The sequence below is a fragment of the Pantherophis guttatus genome, chromosome 5 (assembly GCF_059756535.1).
Source record: "Pantherophis guttatus breed Tessera chromosome 5, ASM5975653v1, whole genome shotgun sequence".
NCBI lineage: Eukaryota > Metazoa > Chordata > Lepidosauria > Squamata > Colubridae > Pantherophis > Pantherophis guttatus.
Genome location: NC_142067.1, coordinates 130,801,322 through 130,817,450, shown reverse-complemented (window position 1 = coordinate 130,817,450; position 16,129 = coordinate 130,801,322). Strand labels below are relative to the sequence as shown.

Genomic DNA, 16,129 nt, shown 5'->3' with positions numbered 1-16,129 from the left:
GCCTCATTGTTGTGCGCTCAGCCCAGGACTCGGCTGGGTTCTCATTCTCTCATCAGGCTGGCCTTTTCTGGCTAAATGAAGGGGAAGACCCCGAGGAGGGGTCGGCCATGGCTATTAAGCGATTTGGGGCAAGGCAGGCTCCGGAGCCCACGTTGTCCTCGGCTTCGTAGCGAAAGAATTTTCCCATGAAATCTCAAGGGGAGAAATCCGTAGATGGGCCTTTACTGGCCCTTGCACGGAGACCCTGATGGGCTGGTCCTGAGGTGGGAAAATGGGGGCGCTCCAGACCCCCTCCCCACCCCCCATGACCAGTGACAATTCCGTCCCATCGGCCTCTGAAAGGAAGCCTGAAACCTCACTCGGCTTGGCTGAGCAGAGCAGGCTCCGGCCTCTTCTTAACCAAACTGGGCCATCCAGGAGGGAGAATCAAACCGGTCAGTCTGACCAAAACAGCCGCCGTGGAGTTGTGACCCGGGTCTGGCCCCTTTGCATGTGCGTTGCAGTTTGCGATGCTTGTGGTGCCACAGCAGGGTGGCGCTTTCACCCGAGTGATTGATGGGGCACCAGGCGCTCATCCCGAAGAGGCAGCAGCTCCTTTGCTTCTTGGGGGTGCAACTCTGCAAACATCCATCCAGTCCCCTCGCTTTCCACCTGGTTTTTCTTTTCTTTTTGTAATGGACAGAAGGACATCAGGTTGTTTTGGAAGGAAGGAAGGAAGGAAGGAAAGAAGGGAGAAGAACAGAGTTGGAAGGCACCTTTGAGGTCTTCTAGTCCAACCTCTGTTCAAGCAGGAGACTTATACTGTTTCAGAAAAATGGTTGCCCAGTCTCTTCTTAAAAACCTCCAGTGATGGGAAAGGAAGGAAGGAAGGAAGGAAGGAAGGAAGGAAGGAAGGAAGGAAGGAAGGAAGGAAGGAAAAGAGAAGGAGGGAGGGAGGATAATCATCCTTTCAAAAACCACACTTACAACTCTCGTAGTGCTGTGGTAGTACAAAAGGTACTTTGCAGAGTAGGAAGAACAACTTCTAATTCACGGGCAGAGGAGAGAGAGAGTTGGGGTCCTACCCTTTTACTATATAGAGTCCATTTTAGATTGCTCCAGAACCTTGTTGGATACTATTGTAGAGTCACCTTGGTGAAAACTGCCCGGTGGCCAGAGTCTCCTAAAAGGTCCAGGGTCTGCAGTTAAACTCTGGTTTTTGCCCTGACTGTTGCTGGGTGTCCTAGACTCTCTAAGGCAGCTACACAACTTAGATAGGTTCTAAGACTGCAGTTTTCTCCACAATGTCTGCCCTTAGGAGCAAAAGCTTTGGGTTTTTTCTTTGCACGCCCATTGCTCAAGCCTGCAGAATGTGTATCTGTGTGTAGGTGTGGGTGTGCATGCACACACGTAGGTCTGTGTAATTAAGTTTCCTCAATTACAAGTACGCAGAATTCAGGCAAGCGAAGAGTCCCTTAAAGGTACAGAATTTGCAGGCCTCCGAACTCGATCTGCAGTCCTTATCTTTTGAGATTGCTGTCGTGTTTCAGAGATAACTATTGACTCCGTGTTTTCTTGTTTTTTATTAAACAGAGGCGTGGCGTTTGGAATGTTCTTGATTATAAAAATAGTTTGCTATCTTCCTGAAAAACCAGAAGAACAAGATAAGAATATGGCTTGGAGGAAGAATTGTAATTTAAAGCCACCTGTGATGACTCCAGTAAAATATTACTGAATCTACCTTTGTAGTAACCCCACACTGACTTCCAGCTTTTGGAGTGTGGCGCTAAACATATTTACTGTATGTGGAAAGAAAAAAGGGCTCGTATAGATTAGGGATTGACCACAGGTCAAGGAAATGCAACCCCTTCTTCCTTTAAAAGCTGTACACATCAACACATCAATGATGTGAAAGCACATCAACACACTATGACATATTGGTGGCCTCAGGCAGAAGAGTGGATGCTGGTAGATGCTGAGAGCCTGGTGGACGTTGGCCTCAGCTACGCTGCTGGTTCTTCCTCGGCACTTTCCACCCTCCTGAGCCAGAGATCAGGTGACAACCTTGTTGATTTCTACGTGGCTGAGCTGGTTGTCTTTCCCGTTGCATTTCTCCATGCGAGGTAATCGGTGCCAGGAGGGATACACCCGATTGCCTTCAGAAGTTGTGGGTGCTCCATCACTGGAGGAAAATGGGCAGCCATTGGTCTGAAATGGTGTAGGGTCTCCTGTTGGAGCAGGGGGTTGGACTAGAAGACCTCCAAGGTCCCTTCCAACTCTGTTATTCTCTCAGTCTGATTTTGCAAGCCAGCAGAATGTTAGGCAGCTGAAGGACTTTCCAGCAGAGGCTGTGTGAATGCAGGTTGCTGAGAAGCAGCTAGTAGATGCTAAGCCCAGGGAGGGCAGAGCAACATGAGCCTCCATTTAACATGCTGCCATCACGGTACTCAGAAATGAATGGAGATATCAGCAGAAGACTCTCTCTCTCTCTCTCTCCCTTCCCCCCTCCCTTCCTCCCCCCCCCATACAAGAGAACCATATTTTGCACATGGCATTCATGAGGATGTACAACTAACCAGCAGGTGTGGTGTCATCTCAGATCCAAAATGCCTTCCCTGCCCACACTGGGGAGAGGGGATTTCTTCTGTAGAAGACATCAAATCTTGGTCAGCCGGCTCGTTGTGACAGTAGCAAAAGAGTTATTGAGAAAAAAAAAGTGATTTACTTTCCCGTCCCTACCTGACCTCTGTAGTCCATCATAGTAGAAGCGGTGGTGTTGAGCCACATCAATAGCATATTTTTATGGCACAAGTGTGTTAACCTCACATTGACTCCAGAGCACAAGAGTGTTGATCACAATGCTGGGCCGAAGATTGATTTGAGTTGTTCTATGGTGAGATCTCTGAATGATCAGCTTCACCAGCAAACAATATCCTTATTCCTTATTTACCTTTGTTATCAATACTGTAACTTCCCTCCAAACTCGCCTGTCGCAGTGAAAATTGTTTGAGTGGAAGGACTTGGACTCCATTCAGTTCTCATGTAGTTGGAAGCCATTCCTGGGATCAGAAACTCTCTAATCCCACCTCCACTTCATCTCCCTGGGCTTCGTCTATTTGGGGACTCCGGGAAAGATCAAAGTAGATCCTACAAAGGGTTAAATCTGCCAATCTCTCAACCACGCACCCATTGATATAAGAAGGGTTGTTGTTTTTTTTTTAAATAGAAGACAATGAGGCCTGAGAAGTAATGGAAACCAAAGCCTGTGACTTTTATAAAGCGCACATAGAAAAGAGCTCAATTCACAGCCATGGTAACTTGAGAATTGACAAAGTACAAACACAACTCTGGTGTATGTGATGGTGTAACTGCAGAATGATAACATAATTATAGGGCAGCTCTTCCTCTTTTAGGGAACATGAAATTTGGCATTCAATTCAAAGAAACTGTTCAGATTGCAGAATAAAGACATATTTAGTAAGGCATTCCTAACGAAATATACTATGTTGTTAGAAATTGTAGAGAACATTCGTAGCTCGGGTTGTAGATTTAGGCAGAGGCTTGTCCTCCGAGCTTGGTGCTTGACTGCTGGACGTTTCATTACCAAACCTCACTCCGCTGAAGATGTTACCTAGTATAGTCCGGGAGCCAAGCAGCAAGCTCAGAGGACAAGCCTCTGCCTAAATCCTATCTTGAGGTCCAGATTTCTACCCTTGAGTCATTTTCAAAGGATGAAGAGGTGGTCTTAACTGCAGCCCTGCTCCTAACTGGCTTACTTAAGTCCCATTGATTTCAATAAGATTGAAGTCGTTTCTTGGGGCTCTTCTACTTCATAGCGGGATTAATGGAGCAGAGCGTAATCCCTTCCTTAAAATAATTGTTCTGAAAATGGTGCTTCCACCCCCCCAAAAACAACTTTTCCTAATTATGCTTGAATGGAATTCTATTTCAAACCGGACATCCATAGTGGTGTGTTACCGTCAGAGCATCAGTGCACAAATAACCTGAACGACAACTTCCATCACTGATGATGTTACCTAGTTGGGTCATGAAACGTCTGCAAGGAAACCAGCAAGCTCAGAGAGCACCCAGGACCCCTCATGTCAACCCTGAGCTGCAAATATCCTCCTTTATGGGTGACGTGCATCAGTCTCATGCAAGTGACGCAGCTCCCATTGGCACAATGACATCGTGCTAAGTATGGCAGCTTCAGGTGCCCATGTGTTGATCTCAACGTTCTTCACTGGAAGTGTTGCCTCGCTTCCTGACCACTTGGGTCATCCTCTGCCACCAAGTCCCCTCACTTTGCTAGACTGGGAGACTTCCAGCTTCTGATTAAAGGTATCAGCACTAATTTAAAAACAAGACCGTCTCACAGAATCCCTACATTCGACCTACGATGGTCTGTGAAGAACGAATGTCATAATTTGCATAGCACTGAGAAAGAGGGACTCCTGGATGCAATAATTTCCAGAACCTGATTCTTTAATTTATGTACGCAAAATGGGAGGAGGAGGAGGAGGAAGAGAAGGAAGGATAGCAGGACGGTGGGGTCTTTGGTGCTCTCTGAGCTTGCTTGTTTTTCTGCAGACATTTCATTACCCAACTAAGTAACATTATCAGTGCTAAAAGGGAGTGGGGTTTGGGGAGAGGAGGAGGAGGAGGAGGAGGAGGAGGAGGAGGAGGAGGAAAAGAGTGTGCAGAACATGCAGGGCAATGAAGAGAAACATGGGTTTATGAACAACAACAAAAAAACCCTCAGAATACAAATAAATAAGTAAAATCATATAAGGTGAATGAGTCCAAGGGGACATTTTTTAATTTTTACAGATTTTAATAGCTTTGCTCTAAACACAAATTTGAATTCAACTTAGTCCTTTAAAGGTCTCTTTGCTTAAATTGCTTTACGGATGTACTTAAACACAAATGTCAGCTGTCTTAGGGTGTCAGGGGCTCAACTCAGATATATAAAAGTGTGCTTTTGCTGTACAACTGCTGCACAAACACAGGGCACCTTATACAGAAGGACATTTCCCCCCAAAAAAACTCGGAGGAGGGGATTAAATACCCATTTTCTCCAGTGATATTGATAAGGGCAGCCTGAAGCCATTCAGACAAACACAAACTCTTTTTTCCAACTTTTACGCAGTCAAAACAAACTCCTTCTGCGGCGGTGAAACGGACCTTTTGAAGGCGCTCTTTTGCTTTCAGTCCAGGAAGGACTCTTCCTCCCGCAAAGGGGATGAAGATGTCAAATTGTCCCTGAGAAAGGACAAGAGCGTGTTGTTGTCGTGCTTGGACGTGAAGCGAGTAATGTCTTTATTAGCACCCAGGGGAACGTGGGGTTGCGGAGCCCGCCTCCCTATTAGGATCCGGCGCCCGCCTTCCGACCTAATGAAGCACAATAAGCAGATTATAAAATGCCTTTTGTTTTGCTAAGTAGCCGCTTTTCTTAGAGGGCATCACAAAGGTGTGTTTTTCCAACGGGGGCCTTTATGTGAGATCTGTGGGTTTGTGCGTCTTCTTCTTCTCCTTTTTCACAGCAGCCCTGGAGGGACGGTGGGGGCCCAGCCACGGCCAGGACAGGCTAGATTTGATCATCACTTAAAGCTTCTTTGATGGAGCCATTGTGTGGCAGGCAGTAAAGCTGTCACCGGTGGCTTCCATGCAAATCTTCCTTGCTTTGGCTCCCAGGCTTCGCCCTGCTCTCCGCTGTTTTTGTAGTCCTGAGAAACTGCTGCCACCTGACACTCAGGGTGACCTGAGAGATTTGGGAGCTGAATGTTTGATTCATACAAACGGGGGCACCTCCTACACCGCCCCTCCTGAATTGGAATGCAAGGCTTCCAACGGGATGCTAGGAAAAAGAGAGGTAGAAGGGAAAATACCCTGGGACTCCTCATCCCGCCTCCTATCCGAACCTCTGCCAAAAGACCCCCCCCCACCCCGTCTGCTTTCATTGGTATTCAGATATTGCCACCTGTCAGACGAGCTGGCAACGGGAAGGGGATCCGGCAGCCAGAAGGGGAAGTGTGTGGTGGTGCTAGAGCACAAGTCTCTAGCAACATGGCAGGGAATAAATGAAAATGGTCAAGGAGGAATTGGGTCTTCTCATGGCAAGGAGGATCCGTCTGACCTGAACGTTAGATCAGATGTAGGGAGATTCTCCGTCATCCAGGCCACGGCTGTCCCAAGGGTGCTTTTTCCAAAAGTCAACTGGACTTTCTTGGCTTTTTCCTTGAAAACGTTTCGCTTCTCATCCAAGGAGCTTCTTCAGTTCTGACTGGACAGTGGAGAATGGAAGGATTTACATTCCTTGCAGGCAGCTGGTCATTGCATTCCTCTAGAGCAGTGTTTCTCAACCTTGGAAGCTTGAAGATGGGTGGACTTCAACTCCCAGAATCCCCCAGCCAGCGCTGCTGGCTGGGGGAGTCTGGGAGTTGAAGTCCACCCATCTTCAAGCTACCAAGGTTGAGAAACACTGCTCTAGAGAGAGTCCTTGAGGCCACCTGGAGGTTCCTCTGTGTCCTCAGGGTCACCTGAGCAGTACAAATGGGTGTGGAGCCTGTGCAGACTGTTGGGGGAAGAGGCTGTGCTGTCTGCATCTCAAACTGAAACGCAAATAGTTCCTGTAGACTGCAATTTTTTCTGGAAATCCGTTCATACTCACATACCATTCGAAGGGGGTCCATCCCATAGCTAAACGTCTACGGAGATTCTCCATCATCAAGGTCATGGTTGTCCCAAATTTTTCCACAATCGTTTTGCCCCTCCCCCCCAAAAAAATCTCTGGCAGGTGATAGCAATTGTAGGTGCCACCATGAGTAGAGACTGGGAGAGGAACGTGGCGCAGAGACACCTCGGTCACTGGATCCCTTAGCTGAGAGGGGAAGGGGGAGGCTGACATCAATTTTAATTGGGGGGGGGCTTGAGTTGGCACTATTTAATTCTCTTTCTCCTGCTGCCAGGGTGCAATGAAGAGAAGAGGAGGTGGGAATTTTGGATGGTCAACTGGACAGCCACCAATTGATTTTTTCACATCCATGACCAGAATACCTAGACTGTGTCCCACTATTCTAAACTGTCTGGGCCACTGGTGGTGCTTTAGGTGGTTAAAGGCAAGAAATCTACGTATCGATAAATATTTGTAGCACAGGCTTGAAGTGAGGGGCCCTTGGAGCTCTCTCAGCCTGCTTGCATTCTTGACCCAACTAGGGAACAGAGGCACTGATGAGGTTACCTAGTTGAGTAGTGAAACCTGCATGAAAACAACCAAGCTCAGAGAGCACCAAGGGTTAGGGTTAGGGTCCTCCTCCTCTCCCTCCCACTTCTCCTTGCAAACCTCACTCCTTTCTAGCACTGATGATGTTACCTGGTTTGGGTGTTGAAACATCTGCAAGCTCAGAAAACACCAAGGACCTCACAGTCCTTGTTACATGTAAATGCCCAACATTGTGCGCCCATGGCAGGGCAAGGGTTAATACCACCCAACCTACCCAGCACTTCCCTTGACCCCTCCTTACCTTGACCCCGCCTTCCAGGTATATAAGGTTTTGTCCAGGAGTCCATGTGGTATTCCAGAAGTGTATCTACAAGAGATAAGTAACATGTATCAATAAACAAGTATTGATTCAAACTTAACCTTGTGCTGGAGTTATTGGGCTAGATCCTTAGAAACACTTAACAGTCCTCCTCCCCCTCCTCCTCTCCACAAACTCCACCCTTTAGTACTGAAGATGTTCCCTAGTTGGGTCACAAAACATCTGCAAGAAATCAGCCAAGCTCAGAGGACACCAAGAACCCCACAGCCCTCCTCCTCCTCCTCCTCCTCCCCTCTGCAAACCCCATTCCCTTCTAGCACTGACGCTGCTACCTAGTTTGGGTCATGAAACGTCTCCCAGAAAACCCCCAAGCTCAGAGGGCACCCAGGCCCCCTCAGGCTGACCTATATGTGCCGTAGATGCAAGCTGGGCTTCCTGCCTGGGCAAGAGGCTACTGGGGCGGCTTAGAAGACAAGGAGCCGTTTTGTTTTAGTAAATGATGGTTGAGCCCATGGAAAGTGCTGCAGCCGCAGGAGCAAAGGAAGGGGGCAAAGAGACAGGCATTGTTTGGGGTGCCTCAAACCCCCTGGCCCTCCCCTGAGCAAAGGAAACTCTCCTTTGCAGGGCGAACCCCGATTGGCTCTGCCCAGTGGGGTCCCCCCAAGTGCCATTGAGGGCAGCGACGGATGCTTATCCCAGCCCAGGCTTTTCCTTTGGCTGCTTCAGCTGGGACTTCAGGCACCCCAAGGTGGGCCTTCATCGGGCTTCCCCCCTCCCCACCCTTTTAACGGAGATGTGATCCGGCTCGTTCGAGCAGCCCGTCGAGGCACCCGAAAACTCGAGGATCGCTTCTTTGGGTGGGGTGGGCGGGAATGGCTTCTTGACGGAGGCAATAATTGACGGCTCTTGGAAATTATGTTTTCGTAAAATAAGATTAACCTTTGGATCATGTGTTTGTTCCGCTCTGCTTGCGGTGTTTTCTCCCACTTAATCCTGACATCTGAGCTTAATCCTGACAACTGCAACCGCCGGTGGGGGTAGCCCACTTTGCAGCTGGGTTTTGCCTGAAAAGCTGCTCAGTGAGAAGCCTTCCATCAGCAATGTGTCCATGGCCGGGTCCCTTCTTCCCACATCTCCCCCCAGCTCTCCTCTTGAGGGAGAAGCCCTTTTCCTTGGCACAACCTTGGCAGGTCTCCGTTGGGCTCTGGGGCAAGATAGGCTGGCATCCGAGCTGTGCAACTCAGCAACCTCCAAAGGCTTCCTTCCTTCCTTCCTTCCTTCCTTCCTTCCTTCCTTCCTTCCTTCTTTCCTTCCTTCCTTCTTTCCTTCCTTCCTTCCTTCCTTCTTTCCTTCCTTCCTTCCTTCCTCCCTTCTTTCCTCCCTCCCTCCCTCCTTCCTTCACCATATCACTCTTTTTCCTTCCTTCTTCCTTCCTTCCTTCCTTCCTTCCTTCCTTCCTTCCTTCCTTCCTACCTACCTACCTACCTACCTACCAGGTGTTTCTGGCAAGTCAAGGCCTCCATCTGGAAAGGAAAAAATCAGTTCCATCCTGATATTTGTATGCATTCCTTTCTAGACTTCTCTCTGCACCTGTTCTTTGAAGAAATCTTGAATGGCTCTAAAACTCCATGTTTGAGAAGTTTACATATACAGTAAAGAATTATTTTTCCAACGCTTAATGCTGAAGAGCATCTTCTGCCTTTGCTTCCTAGGAGAATCTGGCTGGTTGTTACTGAAAGCAGAGCACGGGCTACAGATAGTCCTCGACTTACGACAATTCATTTAATGGCCGTTGGAAGCTACAACGGCACTGAAAAAGGCAACTTATGACTGTTTTTCACACTTATGACTGTTACAGCATCTCCACGGTCACATGATCAGCACTCAGACGCTTGGCAACTGACTCGTATTTATGACGGTTGCAGTGTCCTGGGGCCACTTGGTCCCCTTTTGTGATGAGAAAAGCCAATGGGAAGCCAGATTCGCTTAACAACCGTGGTGAGAAAGGTTGTAAAAAGGGGCAAATTTCACAACAACTGTCTCGCTTAACGACAGGTGTTTTGGGCTCAATTATGGTCATAAATCAAGGATTACCTGTCCGTGTAAATCAACAGTCAAAGGAAGCGTCTGAGCCTCAAAAGTGAAATTTTAAGGCCACTGAATCAGAGAGAGGTGCTTTATTAAGACAAAGATGGATTGTATGCTGCAAACATCACCAGAAACATTTCTCCTTAATCTCATTTTATGCCAACATTGGCTACAATCTCCTGAGATGTTCTCCACCCAAACCACTTCAAAAAAGTTTCAGGCGGCTGCATTAAAAAAGATAAAAGCATGCATTGCACACAATACTCAGGAAACTTAAATCGTTAAGTAGTAATTTAGCTAATCATTTAATACATTATTGAATTATTTCACCCAAGAGATGGAGCCTGCTCAGAGAATATCTCCTCCTCCTCTCCATTCTAGCGCTGATGATGTTACCTAGTTGGGTAATGAAATGTCTGCAAGAAAGCAAATCAAATTCAGAGAGCACCAAGGATGACTTCCTCCTCCTCCTCCTCCTCCTCCTCGCAAACCCCCCTCCTTTCTGGCACTGATGATGCCACCTAGTTTAGTAATGAAACATCTGCTCGAAAGCAAGCAAGCTCGGAGAGCACCAAGCAACAGTTGTAATTCTGAACCATTGCTGAACGGACGGTCATAACTTGAGGATTACCTATATAGGAAAAGCTTCTCTTGCTTAATATCTCTACCGTTTCCATCAGAAAAGTAGCAGCACAAGTGTGAGAGAGGTGGGTGGTTTTTTTTTTTCTTTCAAATGTGAGAAATAAAAATACAATTTTTAAAAATTCCAGAACTCTGGAACTCTCCATTGTAACCTCACGTAGGCAAATAGAAAACAAACTCAGAACAAAGGGGTTTGTATTCCCAAGGAAATGCATTATTTACCGATTTCAACCCAAATAACTGTTGGGGCAGGAACGGCGGTGCCTCTGGCTAAGAGCGTCCCAGGGCTGCCCACAGACGGCCCCTTGTCCAGAAGGGCCTTGTTTACTTCTGCCGGTTAGAATAAGTGTTTGATTCCCAATATAACTTCCTATTAAATGTTCCCTTTCATTAGGAAACGCAGCACCTCCTATATGTTTCCAAAGGATGTTCTCTCTCTCTCTCTCTTTTTTTTATCCCCCCCCCAAAAAGGATTCATTTATTAGACCTTCAACTTTTGCCCCGTGCTTTGCCTTCGTCCTTGGGACTCTTGGATTATTCATGAAAAATAAATTAGCCCAGTGTGTTGTTTGCTCTGCCTGTAAAACATTCATTTACTTTCCAGCACAGTGACACCCACACCAATAAAAACCAGGTTATGGTCAAAAAAGCCCAGCTGGAACCGGATCGGATCGTAGAGTCCGCCATCTTGCCTTTTTTGACCCCCCCCTGATGTCATAGCAAACTCAACCCTTTCATTACACAGGGAGTCCTCAAATTACGACCGCAATCGGGATAGGAATTTCCATTGCTGAATAAAGCAGTTGCTAAATGAGTCATGGCCCATTTTTCTACCTTTTTTTGCGATGATTGTTAAACCAATCACTGCCGTCGTTAAGTGAACCACATGTTCGTCAAGCTAATCTGGCTTCCCCCATTTGTTATCGGAAGCCAGCCGGGAAGGTCACAAAAGAGGACACAAATACATGCTGGTTGCCAAGTGCCCGGATTTTGATCCCAAGGGGATGCTGCAGTGGTCATAAGTGTGAGGACCGGTCATAAGTAACTTTTCCCAGGGCCTTTGTAGCTTTGAATGGTTGCTGTGGTGGCACAGTGGTTAGAATGTGGTACTGCAGGCTACTTCTGCTGACTGCTGGCTGCCAGCAGTTCAGCAGTTCGATTCTCACCAGGCTCAAGATAGACTCAGCTTCCGTCCTTCTGAGGGTTTTTACTATTATTATTATTATTATTATTATTATTATTATTATTATTATTATTATTATTAAATTTCTATACCGCCCTTCTCCCGAAGGACTCAGGGCGGTGAACAGCCAGAAGATAAAACACAGAGATACAAAAATTTAAAATAGATTAAAAATGAATTAAATAATTTGGCTGAATTTGAAATACACCATAATTTAAACAGATTAAAATTTGTATTTAAAATTTATATTTAAAAGGGGAGAAGATTTAGGCCAGGCCAGCTTGATGAAATAAAAATGTTTTAAGCACGCGATGGAAGGTGCGCAGATCCGGGATCCTCCGTATCTCCGGGGGGAGCTTGTTTCAGATAGTAGGTGTCCCCACAGAGAAGGCCCTCCCCCTGGGGGCCGCCAGTCGACATTGTTTGGCCGACGGCACCCGGAGGAGCCCCTCTCTATGGGAGCGTACTGGCCGGTGGGAGGCTATTGGTGGTAGCAGGCGGTAGCAGGTTGGTAAAATAAGGACCCAGATTGTTGGGGACAAGAGGCTGATTCTGTAAATTGCATAGAAAGGGCTGTAAAAGCACTGGGAAGCGGTATATAAATGCTATGACTATTGCTATTGCCAAATAAATGATTGTAAGTCAAGGATTGTCCATACAGGCAAAAACGGAGATGGAAGCTCTTTTATAGAAAAACAAATCCCTTTTGCAGGAATTCTGCCACCTCTGGGCACTCTGGGTGAAGGGGATTCGCCCCTCACCATGGCCCTCCACCCCCACCCCCCCCAATAAAGGACAAACGTTTGCCTATTCCCTCTGAGGCTTCTGTTTTAAGATTAAATTCTGATAATCACTTTAGGAGTCCACATTCCAGGAATATCTCCAGCAAGGCAGCTTCCCAAAACCTCCCCTTGAATTCCTGATCCGAGTTCTTTTCCTTCACAAATTAGCTCTAGGAAGAGGAACTTATCCCGGCCTTCCTGTAACAACAGGGAAAGGTTGGTGAAGCAAGCACAACGGCTGCACCTTTCAGTTCAGGCCCCCTTCTCAGCCCCCCCTCCCAAAAGAAAGCGGAAAGCACTGGGAAGCCAAGATAACTTAAAAAAAAAAAAGTTCAAGCTTTCCCTCTTGTTTAAACTCCCGGGCTGGGACCCTTTTATCCCTCCAGGACTCCCGTTTCTCCTGAGTTTGCAAAGTTTTCTCTGGCACGACCTGCCTTTCCCCCAAAGGGCTTCCTCTAGGCCGATTTTGAGACAGGGGAAAGACCCAATTGTGGGGCACAAAGGACCCCGCCCTGCTCGGCCTCTTCTCCCATCACAGCTGGGCCTCCCATTCCCATCCCATTGAGGGTCTCCCTGATTAGAAGAATGGGACCGTTTTGGGGTGGCCGTTTCTTCCAGGGGTGGGTTTCAATTTTTTTTACTACAGGTTCTGTGGGCGTGGCTTGGTGGGCGTGGCAGGGGAAGGTTACTGCAAAATTCCCATTTCCTCCCTATCAGCTGGGACTCGGGAGGCAGAGAATAGATGGGGGTGGGGCCAGTCGGAATTTTAACTACCGGTTCTCCAGAACTGGTCAGAACCTGCTGCAACCCACCTCTGGCTTCTTCCCAAATGGCCTGGCAGCCTCAGTCAATTTAGTTACTTATCAAGAAGGAAGGAATAATGGAGGTCAGTTCCTGAGAACTGGTGAAAGAATCCTGGATGGCGTCACCGAGGGTTGAGCTTGGGCCGAGAGGGGCACAGTCACCCCCAATCTACTCCTTTTACCCCCTGGTGTCTTTGGCCACCGGGTGGCTTCCAGGTGTGTTTCTCTTGGACTCCATCCCAAAAAATGCACGGGGAATGGTGGATGGTTCTGAGTTGGAAGGGACCTTGGAGGTCATCCAGTCCAGCCCCCTGCTCAAGCAGGAGACTCTCTACCCTTCCGGCCAAATCCCTGCTCAGCCTCTTCTTGGCAAAGCTCCGGGGATGGTGCGAGGGCGTTTTGGGGGGTTGTTTTCGGCTGGATCCCCCCAAGAGACGCCCCAAGGATTGCTCTGCTTCCGCCGCCCTTGACAGGTGGAGGGGCAGCCCCCCTCAGAGGCCCTGCTCTGCCTGCCTCCTCCCCCCCCCGGGGATGCTCCGCCCCGCAACGGCCCGCCGGGCGCCCCGGCCGAGAGGCTGGCGCTGCTCTCCGCTGCCGGGGGCCGCCCTCTGCCCCCCCCCACCCTCCCCGCGAGGGCCGGCCGGCCAGGCAGCAGCAGGAGCCGAGCCCGGCGCGCTGTTCCGCAGAGCGGCGGGGCAGGTAGGCGGGGCGGGCGGGGCGGGGCGGGGCGGGGGGTGTCCCGCCTCCCTCGCGGGAGCGCTGTGCGGGCAGGAGCGGAGCGGAGCGGAGGGCAGGAGCGGCCGGCGGCGGCGGCGGCGGGGCAGCGATGCATCTGGAGGATGGCTGAGGCCGGCCGGGCCAGCGCTTCCCCCGCGCCCTGGAGCCGAGGCGGCATGCTGGGGCTCTGGGCCGCCCTGCTCTGCCTGCTCCTGCTGGCCGCCGTGCGCGGCCTCCCGGCCCCCGGCTTGCCCAGGGCCACCCGGCAGCCCTCAGGTAAGCAGCCCGCGCGCGCTCCCCTGCCCAGCGCCGCCCTGGCTTGGCAACTTGGAGAGCTCCTCGGAGACCTTGGGCGGAACGGCCGGCGGGATGGAGGGACGGAGCTCTCCAGCCTGGGCTCTCTCCGAAGCGGGGCTCCTCCCGGACCCCGGAAAGTTGGCCCTGGCTGGCTGGCTGGGGCAGCGTGGCCTCCGTCCGGCCGAGGCGTTTGGCTGCGCGCTCTTTCTCCACGCCTTCGGTGGCGAGAAAAGGGCGGCGGGGCTCCCCTCCTTTGCACCGGCACCAACATCAAATCTCCCCCCCCCCGCTCCCTTCCTAAGGCATCTTAGTCCCTCTGGGGCCACTTTTTCTGCCCTGCAGTCCCGACTTCTCCTTCCAGAGTCTGCTGGGTGACCAATTGGGCAGAGGCAAAGGCAGAAGGTAGAGGAGTTATACTTCCTCCAGGTATTGCAGGATTCAAACCCTGAGCAAATATTAGTCTGTCCAGCTCGGCCGCCTGTACACCTGAGTAGCAACACAAGGTGTGCCTCTTGGTCTCAAAATAGTAGCCATGGCAGCCACCAGCTCTGTATCAAAAGGGCTTTTTGTACGTTTGAAAAGTGAAGAAGCAGCGGGTACTTCTGTTGTGGCATCTTTCCCTTCAGATGACGCAGAAAATAACAGATAAAGTTTGGTTTTAATTCTTGGGATATTAAGACCTAGGAAACGGAAAAATGGATGATTGCAGTCAGTGGTTTAGATTCCCCGCTGCCTTTGCTTCTTATGCAACCAAATGATCAATAAAAGCAATTGTGAACTCCTGATGGAAACCGAAGGGACTTTTTCAACAGGTTTCTTATGTTGAAAGAGACTTAAGGTGGTAGTCCTGTGTGTGCATCCTAGCGGTTTCATTTAATGTTCCGCAGAGAGTTACTGTCCTAAGGAATCTCAGTGGCTGGAAGACCCAGTTTTTGCCATGTAAAAATAAAATAGTCCGGCTGAGTTTACCTGGTTCTGCTGACAGTCATTTTCAGCTTCTCAATTCGGTTTTTTAGCGATAGAAAGAAAGAGTCCAAGAACTTCTCCTTGTATTACGTTACCAGGAGTTTGTTTAGTTGTCCGTGTATGAAACCAACTAAAGACGCTACACAAGTAGCACCAATATTTGGTTTCGCTGCTGTGTTGTGTGTAAACAAGCACAACTTATTTAGAAGAAAATGTGGTCAAAGCCGGATACACAAAAGACCAATTTGTTGGGTGTGAGTAGGTTACAGTCCCACCAGAATAAACAACAACAATTAGACTTAATTCCCAAAGACAAAAGAGCCTTAATTTGAGTGACTGTTGACAGCAGTTATCCCCAGCACTGGAGGCAAACCTGGATTTCATGAATAAAGCTGGCCAAACGTTTTAGGGTAGCGAAACTCTGCACTCAACAGGCCATAAATGCTATAAATACAACAGGCCTGATATAAATCTTAGCTTTGTGAAAACCTTCTGTTGAGCAGCTTGAACAAAGGAGACAGTTCAGCCGCAGACACAGCACTAATGTTTACTTTCTGATCAGGACATGGCAGAGAGAGGCAAACAGGGACTTTTTCAGGGCGAAACAGGGGCTGCCGGTCATTGGTCCGTTCCTAAGGCGGGTTGTTCAGCAGCTTTGCATTTCGCTGTCCAAGGCCTTATTTTGCAAAAAAAAAAAAAGAGGGGAGGGCTTGGAAACATTTCCCCCCCTCCGCTTGTGATCTAATTCTCCACGCAGGGCTGGGAAGGTTATAACAGCTCCTGCCTTGTGTTGCCACTCAGCCGCACTGAAAGGAGGCATTCTGTAGGAATGCCTGTGTTTGCTCATAGGAGTACTAGCTATTAGTAAAGGTGGTGCAGATTCTAGCATCTTCCAGGGAGGTATTCCGCCGTGAGGGAGAAGAAGGCAGATGGCGGGGCCGTTCTTGAATACGGTCCAAACCGAAGTCTTTGGGGGCCTCCTCTGAGCGGAGCTTTTCCCCTCCGGCTCCTTTTCTCCAGCCTGCAGCAAAGACCATGTCAATTTTATTTTTATGAATGAAAGTAGAGAGGCAAGACAGAATGGACCGTGTAGGTCATTCATGAGAGTGGCAGTGATGATTAGGGAGGTCA

At 49.0% G+C, this 16,129-nt stretch overlaps 1 protein-coding gene across 4 annotated transcripts in view; it reads left to right on the top strand.

Moving 5' to 3' along the window:
* The first annotated feature begins 13,743 nt into the window (after positions 1-13,743).
* FGFR3 (fibroblast growth factor receptor 3) overlaps positions 13,744-16,129 on the top strand; it is a 55,659-nt gene continuing 53,273 nt past the window's right edge. For 2 of the 4 annotated variants that reach the window (XM_034416096.3, XM_034416071.3), the window contains exon 1: positions 13,749-14,011. In XM_034416096.3, coding sequence (XP_034271987.1) covers positions 13,858-14,011 — 154 coding nt within the window. In that variant the 5' untranslated portion in view covers positions 13,749-13,857. Of the gene's footprint in view, positions 14,012-16,129 lie in introns of all 4 variants that reach the window. The other 2 variants (XM_034416103.3, XM_034416077.3) reach the window with 2 other exon arrangements.